At 41.0% G+C, this 12,738-nt stretch overlaps 1 protein-coding gene across 1 annotated transcript in view; it reads left to right on the forward strand.

Annotated features, from left to right (window-relative positions):
• LOC124595286 (WD repeat domain phosphoinositide-interacting protein 3) overlaps window positions 1–12,738 on the forward strand; it is a 128,941-nt gene that overhangs the window by 29,240 nt on the left and 86,963 nt on the right. The window contains exon 4 of the mRNA XM_047133969.1: window positions 1,307–1,497. Coding sequence (XP_046989925.1) covers window positions 1,307–1,497 — 191 coding nt within the window. The remainder of the gene's footprint in view (window positions 1–1,306; window positions 1,498–12,738) is intronic.

Consider the following 12,738-nt stretch of genomic DNA (forward strand, 5'->3'; position numbering starts at 1 on the left):
CAGTCCGTTGATACGTTTCACTATGATTATGCTTTGCTCATGAGTGATAAAAGCCGATACTGAATTAAATTAAATTAATCATCATAAAATGTGTATATTCTGTTTTCACATTATCAGTTGCTTTATAAAATTTAGAAAGATTTTCTTATGAATCTCTGCAATTTCTGTATTTTTATTTCTTATTGCTGTTCTATATCTGTAGGCACTGAATACCTATATTGTCCCCCCTGACATCTTTCCAATGTTTTCTGTTGTACATGGTAATGTGCAGCAAAAGTAAAAAATTGTAGTGTATTCTGCTTCCATCATTTTAACTTAGGCTCAGGCAGTGGCGTGAACAGTTATGTAAACTACTCTGCAGTACTTGTGGCCAGCTCCCATGCTATTATGCTGAGTTATGGACGCCACTACATTATTGCTGAGTGAGACACATCAACTTTCTGCCACAAACCTGCCAGTGAGAGAACTGGGTGCCATCACATGAGATATGCAAGAGGGTCAGTGAGGTAACAGCCACAACTGCAGGTTGCTCCCTTGCCTGCCAGCTTCCTTACCCTCCAGACATGTCCATCCTATTGAGGGTGAAATGCTCTTTCCATACCATGTGCAGTTTACTCCATGGCCATAGCCAGTTTTCAAGAATGTTGCACCCCTTAATGGTAGTTCTTGGGAATAAAACCCATTTTTCCGTGAATCCTGGCATTTCTCATTTTAAATGTAGGAAAAACTACCCAGATGTCCACCTGACCTCCTGATACCATCCTGGCATATACACTGTTTTGTGTACCTACATTTCAACTCACCATAAAAAAGGTAATAATTTGAGATATGGGTTATCGTAGGTGTTTACATTTTATATGAAATACACAAAAAGCCAACAACTGAATATACACAAAATACTGTGGAATTTGTTATAGTTCATGTTATGTAAGTAACTGCTGGCAGTGTTTTCACTGTATTTATCAGTTCTGTCTAGTAACCTACACTGTTCTGGCAAGTGTGGCATACACATATAATAAAACTAATATTTTGAATCCTGAAGATGTGGTAGGTACTGTCTTATTTCATGTTAATTTTTTCTGTATCCTCCACAGTAAAAAAAAAAAAGTCATTGCCCTATCATGGCATATTTTCTCATTTCAATTTCCGCTTTAGTGCCCAGAAAAAGAATATCTGTAGACAGAACTCCTGATCATATTCTTTATTGGATCATCATTTGCAGCCATGTTTGTAATCTGTAATTTTTTTTGTTCTCATTATTTCCTGTGAATTCTGTAGGTTTTATATCTAGACTTCTTTCTTACAGGTCTCTGTGTGCTTTGTCCCAATAGCAATAACTCTCTACTTGCCTTTCCTGGTCGGCATTCAGGACAGGTCCAGTTAGTTGATTTGGCGAACACTGAGAGAGCTCCACTGGACATAGCAGCCCATGAAGCACCTCTCAGTTGTATTGCTCTCAATCTCCAGGGCACACGTCTTGCCACAGCATCTGAGAAGGTATTGCTGCTAAGCCTGTAGGATAGTTGAAATTAATCTATGTTCCATATTTCTGTTACAGACTGCATGGTTTCATGACATGGTAATACTGTGTATGCCTCGGGACAACTGGGTAATCTGGGAAAAACCCGGGAATTTTTTAGAATTCCGGGAGCTTTCCACTGTTTCAGTTTTCAATTAAACTTTTGTTGAACAAAGAATTATTTTTAGCCCGCTACTGCGGAAAAATAACTTGGCAATAATACGTAAATGAGAGAATAACACCAAAACTTTAGTTCCAATGAAAATGCACATTTACAACAACAAAAAACAGTGCACACACAAGCATCTGCAGACAGCAAAATGTGTCCGAGGCTTTAGGGTGAAGACTGTGCAATACTTTGTAACAACAAATTTCTTCCGATGAGTATGATGTCATTACTGTTTACATTTCTAACAGGACGCAGGAAAGTATAGTGAATAGTGATTTGAGAAGCGTTACTCTCAAAGTAAATCTCTATTTACGCAAGATAAATTATGTTATGTGTGAGAATGTGCAATGAATTTCTTTAATCATGGAGCTTTTGACTCTCATTCAAAACATAACACTTTGAGGACCAGCTATTTAGAAAAATTTTGGGCCCAGCAGACTGTCATTTATACCATTATTTAAAATTTGCCTGGCACATTTATGTTTCATGCACCTTAAAGAGTAACATGTAGTAAAAGGACCAAGCTTCGAGGTTAGTTTTTGGTGTCTGTTTTGGTTCTTTCATAGATTACAAATTATGCAGTAATGATGGCAAAAAGTATAATTAGCCTTAAAAAGTGAGAGGTGAGTTCTTGAGCAATTTCACACACAAGCAACTTTTCTATGGAAAAGGCAAAGTGCTCGACAGAACATTTATTCAGCATTATTTGGTGCACAGCAGTGAAATTTACAGTGATGCTTGTCAGAAATATTCAACTGCTGAAGTTTAAGCTGTGCTCTTAGGATTCTACCTAACCACACTTTCTGAAAACAAAACAGCAAAACATTTTTGATGCCCAATGTTATAAGTAATAGCTTAGCTTTTCCTGTATCTATACTGAATGTATATTACTTTAAACCATTTGTGTGTTTACACTACTTAACAGTGATTTTGCTATTGGCTGACTACATCACATGTCCTGTGCTCTGAATAGCTGCTGTCATTAGCTGGCAAGATCACATGATGCGAGCTGTGATTCGCTGACGAAAGTGCAAGCTCTATTTCAGCATTCAGAAGCTACCATTCAAAGGATTGATGTTCTACAGTCCAAGGAAGAGTATATTGCCACTTGACACAGAAAAAATATGCTTTCACCCAGGGTATATTGTGTTTTCACCTGGGGTATAGTGTATCTTCAACTGGGAAAAATGTAGGAACTTATTTTCTGGGCTTCATGTACACCCTCTCCTTCCTGATTCAAGGCAAGTTGCTCCTGAATGGTAGGTCTGCAAGTGTATAATATTTATGAAAATTTCATAAATGTTTATTTTGTTCATCTCAGTTGCATGTGAATATACATTTTATTGCTGCAGTGGTTACTAGTTTGAGGCTGACATGCCCATACTCAAACACACATCTTGTTATTAACTGTTTACTAATTATACAGCATGGCTCCAAAAGGCACAACCTCTCAATACAAGAAAGTCAAAATGTGAACAACGAATACGCTCATTGATATGACAACCTAACTGTCTGTTGTTTCACCTAAACAACACAATGAAACTTTATTCTTATGAGTAGTTTCATTGTGTCATTCAGTAGACACATAGGCTGTCAAATCAGTGAGAGTATATGTTTCTCACAGCTTGACTTTGTAACACCAAGTTCGTGCCTTTTAGCACTATGTTGTGTAACTAGCTACAGTTAATAACAAGGTGTGTAGCTTGATGATGGTGAGTCAGCCCAAAACCGTTAACCACTGTAGCAATAAATTGTATACTCATGCAACTGAGACTGACAAAATAAAAATTATCAAATTTTCATCAGTTATATATCCTGCAACAACAGAACTGAGATGAAGATACAGTTTTTTTAATCGGCTGACAGTGTAGTGTTCTTTAGTGTAGTATTTGCTTTATTTTTGTGGACAGTGCACATACTACATTTGGGTGTGTTTTGTAATGAAATTGAGCTTGAATGAAGATGTGTAGCTTGATGGAATATGAACAATGTTATGAAAAGGATAGATTGCTGTTCACCCATAAAGATGTCTCGTTGAGTGGCAGATGGGCACAGCAAAAAGATTATTACACATTGAGCTTTATGCCAAAGCCTTTTTCAAAAAGGAAATACAGACACATACACACAGGCAAGCACACCTCACACACACGACTGCTTTCTGTGACGTTCTGGCCAGAATGCAACTGCATTGAACAGAAGCAGCAATCAAAAGTGGGAAGGGGGACCAATAGCCTGGTATGTGTGGGGAGAGAGAAGGGAGCACAGGGACTAGATCTACATCTACATCGATACTCTGCAAATCATATTTAAGTGCCTGGCAGAGTGTTCATCAAACCACCTTCAAATAATCCTCTTATTTTTCCAATCTCGTACAGCACGTGGAAAAAACGAACACCTATATATTAAACTTCCTGGCAGATTAAAACTGTGTGCCCGACCGAGACTCGAACTCGGGACCTTGCCTTTCGCGGGCAAGTGCTCTACCAACTGAGCTACCGAAGCACGACTCACGCCCGGTACTCACAGCTTTACTTCTGCCAGTACCTCATCTCCTACCTTCCAAACTTTACAGAAGCTCTCCTGCGAACCTTGCAGAACTAGCACTCCTGAAAGAAAGGATATTGCGGAGACATGGCTTAGCCACAGCCTGGGGGATGTTTCCAGAATGAGATTTTCACTCTGCAGCGGAGCGTGCGCTGATATGAAACTTCCTGGCAGATTAAAACTGTGTGCCCGACCGAGACTCGAACTCGGGACCTATATATTTCTGTATGAGTTCTGATTTCCCTTATTTTATTATGATGATCATTTCTCCCTACATATGTCAACATCAATAAAATATTTTACATTCACAGGAGAAAGTTGGTGACTGAAGTTTCGCGAAAAGAGTCTGCCACAACAAAATACGCCTTTGTTTTAATGATGTCCACCCCAAATCCTGTGTCATGTCAGTGACTCTCTCTCCCATATTTGCAATAATATAAAACATGCTGCCCTTCTTTGAACTTTGTTGATGTACTCAGGCTGTCCTGTCTGGTAAGGATCCCTGCACCAGTATTCTAAAAGAGAACAGATAAGCGTAGTGTAGGCAGCCTCTTTAGTAGATCTGTTACATTTTCTAAGTGCCCTGCCAATAAAATACAGTCTTTGATTAGCCTTCCCCAAATCTTTTGTTGTGTGTTCCTTCCACTTTAAGTTCATAATTGTATTTCCTAGTTATTAATTTGAATTTTTGGCCTTTATATTTGACTGATTTATCATGTAACTGAAGTTTAATGGATTCCTTTTAGCACTCATGTGGATGACCTCACACTTATCGTTATTTAGGATCAATCGCCAGTTTTTTCACCATACGAATATCTTTTCTAAATCATTTTGCAATTTGTTTTGATCTTCGATGAGTTTGGTAGACGACAAACAACAGCATCATCTGCAAGCAATGTGAGATGGCTGCTCAGATTGTCTCCTATATTGTTTATGTAGATAAGGAACAGCAAAGGGCCTGTTACACTACCTTGGGGAACACCAGAAATCAGTTCAGTTTTACTCAATAACTGTCCATCAGGTTCTATGAACTGTGACCTCTCTGACAGGAAATCACGAATGCAGTCACATAACTGAGACAGTATTCCATAAGCACGCAATTTCACTGCAAGCCACTTGTTTGGTACAACGTCAAAAGTCTTCCGGAAATCTAGAAATACCTAACCCATTTGAAATTCAGTGTCAGTATCACTCAACACTTTGTTTGAGTAAGACTAGTTGTGTTTCACAAGAACGATGTTGCCTAAATCCATGTTGACTCTGTGTCAATCGACCATTCACCTGGAGGTAGTGCAAAATGTTCGAATACAATATATGTTCTAAAATCCTGTTGCATATCGATGTAAATGATACGGGCCTGTAATTTAGTGGATTACTCGTACCACCTTTCTTGCACGTTGGTGACCTGTGCAACTTTCCAGTCTTTGAGTATGGATCTTTCGGCGAGCGAACGGTTATATATGATTGTTAAGTTTGGAGTTATTGTATCAGCATACTCTGACAGGAACCTAACTGGTGTACAGTGTGGACTGCAAGACTTGTTTTTGTTAAGTGATTTAAGTTGCTTCATTACTCCGAGGATATCTATTTCTACGTTACTCATGTTTGCAGCTATTTTTTATTCGAATTCTGGTGAAGGAATTTCAGAAGGCTATGTGTAATAACTGCTTTGGCAGCACTGTCGTCGATCGTTTCCATTTCCATTGCTATTGTGCAGAGAAGGCATTGATTGTGTCTCAGCGTTAGCATACTTCATATACAACCACAATCTCTCTGGATTTCCTGTCAGGTTTCGAGACAAAGTTTTGTTGTGGAAACTATTATAAGCATCTCGCATTGAAGTCCGTGCTAAATTTTGAGCTGCTGTAAAACATCACCAGTCTTGGAGATTTTATGTCTGTTTAAATTTGTCATATTTTTTTCATTGTTTCTGGAACAGTGTTCTAACCCGTTTTGTGTACGAAGGAGGGTCAGCTCCATCATTTCTTAATCTATTTGGTACAAATCTCTCAATTGCTGCTGATACTATTTCTCTGAATTCAAACATCATCTGGTCTACACTTACATTGTTAATTTGGAAGCAGTGAAGATTATCTCTCAGGAAAATGTCATGAATTTTTATCTGCTTTTTTGAATAGCTATATTTCTCATCTATTTTTGATGTATTTGGGGGTTAAAATATTCAATCTTACTATGACAACCCTGTGTTCAATAATCCCTGTATCCATTTTTATGCTTGTTATTACCTCAGGATTATTTGTTGCTAAAAGGTCAAGTGTGTTTTCACAACTGTTAACTATTCACAAGGGCTCATGAACTAAATGCTCGAAATAATTTTCAGAGAATGGATTTAGCACAATTTCGGATGATGTTCAGCGTGTACCTTCAGATTCAAACATGTATTTTCACCAACATATTGAGGGTAAATTAGTTACCACCAACTATAACTGTACGAGTCGGGTACATATCTGAAATTAAACTCTAGTTTTATTTGATCCTTTGAGCAATTGTATCATCTGAATTGGGAGGTCAGTAAAAGGATGCAATTATTATTTTATTCCGGTTGCCAAGAATGACTCACAATAACTATCTACTTCAGTTTCATGACAAGAGAAACTACTTCTAACAGCAACAAACACCACTGCCAACTGTGTCTAGCCTATTCTTTCAGAACACAGGTTCTTAGCAATGATTTTGTCTGAACTTATCTCCAGCTTTAGCCAGCTTTCAGTGCCTATAACGATTTGAGCATTAGTGCTTCCTATTAGTGCTTAACACTCCGGTACTTTCCAACACAGCTACGACAGTTTACAACTGTTAAACCAGTGGTTCCTGTATCTACGTTCTTCCTGTGTTTGGCCTACACCCTTTGAGACTGAAGTTCTTATTGTGTTTTCCCGAGACCCTCTAACCTAAAAAACCGCCCTGTCCATGCCACACAGCCCCTGCTACCCATGTAGCCACCTTCTGTGTATAGTGGACTCCTGACCTATTCGTTGGAACCCAAAACCCAACCACCCTATGGCACAAATTGAAGAATTTGAGCCTACAAAGGCACAGAAGTGTCTGAGTCTTTGATTCAGACCCTCCACTTGGCTGCGTACCAGAGATCCGCAGTTGGTCCTGTCGCCTATGCTGCAAAGGGTGAGCTCTACTTTCATCTTGCAAGCAAGACTGGCAGGCTTTACCTCTTCTGTTAGCCTTTCGAAACCAGAGATAATCTCGTCTGATCCAAAGCAACATACATCATTGATACTTACATGAGCCACCACCTGCAGCTGGCTGCACCCTGTGCTCTTCATGGCATCCAGAAGAATCAGTTCCACATCTGGAATGACACCACCTGGTATGCACACGGAGTGCTCATTGGCTTTCTCCCCTTCTTGGCAGCCATGTCCCCAAGGGGCCCCATAATGTTCGTAACGTTGGACCTCCCAACTACCAATAGTGCCACCCTCTGTCATTGCCTCGATGTTACAGGCTGAGAGGTTTTCTCTGAAACAGGACAGGCGACTGCATCTGGCTGAGCAACAGTGTCGGCCACAGACTGCACCTGGAACCTGTTTGTCAGACTAACCAGGGAGGCCTTACATACGGCCTCCTGGGAAGTCTTTTGCCACCTGCCATGCCCTGAGGCGACCCCCCCCCCCCCCTCCCACTTGACCACTGGTGAGGGGTTTGAGCAGTAACTGAACTGGCCACCGGTGAGGACTGATTGGAGGACTCAGATCTGCTGGATGTCCATTGGATCCCCATGGCCAGCCCACAACTTTGATGCCCATCCACTGCAGCTTCAAGCTGTGTAACAGAAGCCAGCACAGCCTGGAGCTGAGAACGAAGTGTCACCAACTCTGTTCACATCCGTGCACAACACTCACAGCCCCTATCCATACTAAGGTGGGAGAAAACTAAACTGCTACGACAAATGGACTATTGACACGTAGTGCGGAACTTTACTGCACACCCTTATGAAAATGGAAGAACTATGTCTTGTAAACTAGATTAATATGCAGAGATTCAGGAACTGATCTACCGAAGCACTCAGGTGAGACAAAATAATTTGCCCTTGATTAGGGAGCTTGTAATATATCACAAAATCAGTTTTCTTTCAGACGCAAATGAAAACACTAGAATTCTGTCCATTAGATATTAAATTAATTCATAGAAATTCAAGAAACTAAACTATCAAAGCACACAGATGAAATCATACAATTCACTCTTGGTTAGGAACTCGTAAGAATGACAAAATTGGTTACTTTCATGTTGCTGCTTCTGTCTTGGCTGGCTGATGCTGGCTGACTGATGGTGGCAGGACAAGGCTGCCGAGTGCAGCATTGGGAGGCTACGGAGAGGACAGAGGGGAGGGAGTGGAAAAGGAGAGGAGCAGAGGAGATGAAAAGACTGGTGGATGCATTGGCAAAGAGCGGCACACAATTAGGGTAAGGGAACATAAGTTGGGAGGAGGTGATAGGACCGAGGGGACGGAAACTGTTCGGTGGGGAGTGTGACAACAATAGGTCACGTTAGGTTGAGAGTAGAGCTGGGGGCAGAGGGGAGGATTCAGGTGGCCCAGGTTGCAAAGCAAACACTGAAATCAAGCTCGTTCCATTCAGCTGCACATTTTGCTACAGGGTGGACAACTTTTTCGTGGCCACACACTGTTGGTGGCCATTCATCCTGGTGGGCAGCTATTTGGTTGTACAGAGTGGTATTGGATCAGGAGGGGGACACTCTTTGGGACTGGAATGAGTATTAGGGATGTTTGGGGATACGGCATTAGATATCAGTTTGCAGACTAGTTCTGGGACATAGTGCCTGCGTGTGAAGGGGCTGGGAAGTTCTTGTCACTGAAGATATGCTGTCTCCTGGTGGACGGGCAGTAAGGGAGTGATTTTTTGGTATAGAGTGTTTGGCTGCTGTCAAAATGCAGGTACTGTTGGTGGCTTTTAATGTGCACAAAAGTGTTGATGAAGCCATCAGAGAAAAGGTGATTAGCATAGGAGTATGCCATGTAGGTGTCTATGGCTGTGGTGTAGATTAGTTTGTATACTTCTCCTTCAAAGCAATAGTAGGTGTGTGTTAGGATAAAATTAGTAAGGTGTATGAGGAATAAGGTAGTGAGTTTGGAGTCTGAAGGGCATTGGGAAGAGGTAGTGGCTATGAGACAATAGGCGTGAGGGATGCTGGTATGTAGGGGAATGGCTTCAACAGTGATGAGTAGGAATCCAGAAGGTAAAGGAATGGGAATAGTGGATAGGCGGTAAGGAAATGGGTTGGTACCATTGACATGGGAGCTTAGATTATGGGAAATTGGTTGGAATTGTTGGTCGGTGAGGGCCAAAATTCTTTCAGTTGGAGCACAATAACCAGCTACAATGGGGGCGCCAATGATCATTGAATTTGTGGGTTTTGGGGAGCATGTAGAAGGTGGGTGTGCGGAGTGTCATTGGGGTGAGGAGGGAAATGGATTCAGGGGGTAGATTCTCCGATGAGCCTAAGCTTTCAAGCTGGGACTTCTGGGATGGGATCACCCTGACAAGTACATAGCTAGAGAGATCAGACAGTTTGCAGAGGTCTTCTGCCAGGCAGTCACTGCATTTCATAATGGCAGTGGGGGAACCTTTGTCTGAAGATGTGATAATTAGGTCAAGATCTCTTGTTAGGCTGTGTATGTCTATCCTTTGTTCTGCTGAAAGATTGGTGTCCTTAAGAAGGGGCCTGGAAAAGGATGGTGAGGTAAGGAATTCCTGTACAGTGACCAGGGGGTAGGTGGGAGGTTGAAGGAGGAGGGGGAGGAGGGTCACGAATGGATGGTGGTGTGAACTGGTAGGGGCAGGGTTCACTGTTGCAATTAGATTGGTGTTGGTTGAAGGCTTTGGTGGCAAAGAAGTGTTTCCAATTGCAGGGGTTGGGAGGAGGAGGAGGGTAGGTCTTTGACAAGGGCAAAATGATTAAATTTGGGTGAGGGGTTGAAGGTGAAGCCTTTGGATAGGACTGAATCTTCTGTGCAGCTGTGGATTTTGCTGGAAAGGTTAACAACAGTGTTCTGGGATTGTTTTGGCTCTGGGTTTAGTGGAGTGTTGGAAGGGAGTATTGGAGGAATGTGGCAAGTTGAAAAGGTAAGTTATGCAGGGTCTGGGTGCTAGGAGGAGCTGACCGGAAGACTGTGGGTAGGATTGGATAGTGGTACCGTAAGGTGGTTGTAGGATGTCAGCAGGTTGGATAACTTATGGAGGTAGTGTCAGGAATGTTCTTCCAAATGCTGGAGTTTAAGGGATTCAATTTCAGAGATGTTATGCAGGGATTGAACAGTAACAGTATCGTGCTGAGGGAGCAGAGGTGGTTCTGGGATGCCTGTGTCATAAAGATGGTTTTTGTGGTACTATGTTTGTGAGGTCAGGAACTGGTGCAGTCAGAAAAAGTAAAGGTCATTGAGAATAGAGGGGCGGGATCCACAGAAAGGAATTTTTATGGTTAGGTGGGTCAGAGGGGGTCCCATGGTGTAGACAGCATTTAAGAAACAAGATGTGGGACTGGGTTTTAGACAGAGAAGGGGATACTTTTATGAACTACTGCAGGAAGATGGAGTAGGAGTCCATAGTGGCAGGGATGGCACGTGGGAAATGGGCAAATGAAAGCATTAGGTGGTTGTGACAGGAGCTAGATGTAAAAGTACATACAGGTATGGTAAAATACACATAGATATGTAAAAACATGCACAGACATACATAAATACATAACAAATATACAAAAATGTGGGAAAAAGGACAGAACAGTTGAAGTGTGTGTGTGTGTGTGTGTGTGTGTGTGTGTGTGTGTGTGTGTGTGTGTGTGTGTTGGGATAAGGGGAGAGAGAGAGTGGGGGAGGGGCTGTTGGTTAAGTCGAGGTTCATTTATTTGTGTGGCTCAGGGAGTGTGGAAAATAACATGCGAAAATATGCAAGGATGAGGGTTGGAAATGTGGTGAATAGGAATAATTGTAATTAACCATGGGAAGAAATTGGGGCATGAGATGCTGCACCAACAGTCTTAAAGATCACATAGCTGTGTGTTGTGTGCAGACGAGAGTATTGATATTGTGTGGTTTGGATGTGTACAGTTTAGAAGGCAATGGAAAAACGCAAGAAAGAAGAGAGAGAATGGACACTGTGTAGAGTAATGCTTCAGAGAATAGGAACAAAGGAAATCATTGCTGGGTTGCGGGATGGAAGGAAAGCTGTTAGGCAAAATCAAACCGTGAAAAATCCAGGTTGGAATAGATTGGAATATCAACAATACTATGAAAAGGATGGTGAAAGCAGTAGGGAGCTGGTGTTGAGTGGTAAGGTGCTGCACCAGAAGTAGTTGATTCAAATTGAAAGAAACCACTTTATTTAAACAAGCAGAAAACTTCACAAGTGTAAAATATTCCAAATACGAACAGCTCGTATCTGTAGCATTCCTTAATATGACTTAACACAAAAAAACAACCTGCAACACAGCAATTTAATGACATTAATACTAAGTGACACTGCCAACAACATTTACTATTACAGTTTAATAAAAGCAGCTGTTCACAGAATTTAAATAAAATTAGTATTAAGACAGCAGCTGCCATCAAGACTACCACTACAATTCAAGAAGAGCAACTGCTGCCAGGATTAATAAAATGATCCATGGAGTTAAATAGCAGTTGCACACCAGATTTACTGTTACAACCTAAGGAAAGCATTTGGTAAAAGAGTATAATAAAATGATTCACTACAGTGAGTTAGGGGAGATTTACTGTGACAACTTATTGAAAGCAACTGGTGGTAGAATTTAGTAAAATGCAAAATACAGAAAGCAACTATTGGCAAATTTAATAAAATGATCCAATGAAGTAAACAACTGCCCACCATATTTATTGTTACAACATATAGTATGCTGGCTACAGTTCTGGGGTCCAAGAGCACCCAAAATCAACAGAAAGAATTACAAGGGGCTGCTTTCTGAAACACATGAAGAACAGAAAAACAATCAAAATTTTTTACAACCTGTACATACACAGAACAGACCACTTTGACATTCACAGACTGCTTGTTGACACAAGTTACAGCAAGGCACAGTAAATAAAGGATAACTACCACATCACAGGAGCGACTTAAATTGCATACAGCTTTGCCATCTGAACAGAACATACACTTAAAAATGACCCGACTTCGTCTAGTGGCTCCACTGATACCGTAAGACAAGTAACAAATTATCAGTTGGAAATCACTTAGCAGCCAACCTGGTATAACTAGTTCACTTATGCTACTGTGTTTCAGACTAATTTTTGAGTAACCAGGACAGTTATAACACTATCACAAACTAGTGTTACCCTTTGGGAGGATTTTTATGCTTTGAGCTTGTGTGTGTGTAACAGATAAAATTATCAGACAGTAATTTAGATATATAATGCAATTAATAGAAAAACTAAACCAGGTTTTACTTTGGGGATAATGAAAGTAGAAAAGTTCATACGAATGAAACAATAAACGGTCAC

The sequence above is a fragment of the Schistocerca americana genome, chromosome 2, assembly GCF_021461395.2.
Source record: "Schistocerca americana isolate TAMUIC-IGC-003095 chromosome 2, iqSchAmer2.1, whole genome shotgun sequence".
NCBI classification, from domain to species: Eukaryota; Metazoa; Arthropoda; class Insecta; order Orthoptera; family Acrididae; genus Schistocerca; species Schistocerca americana.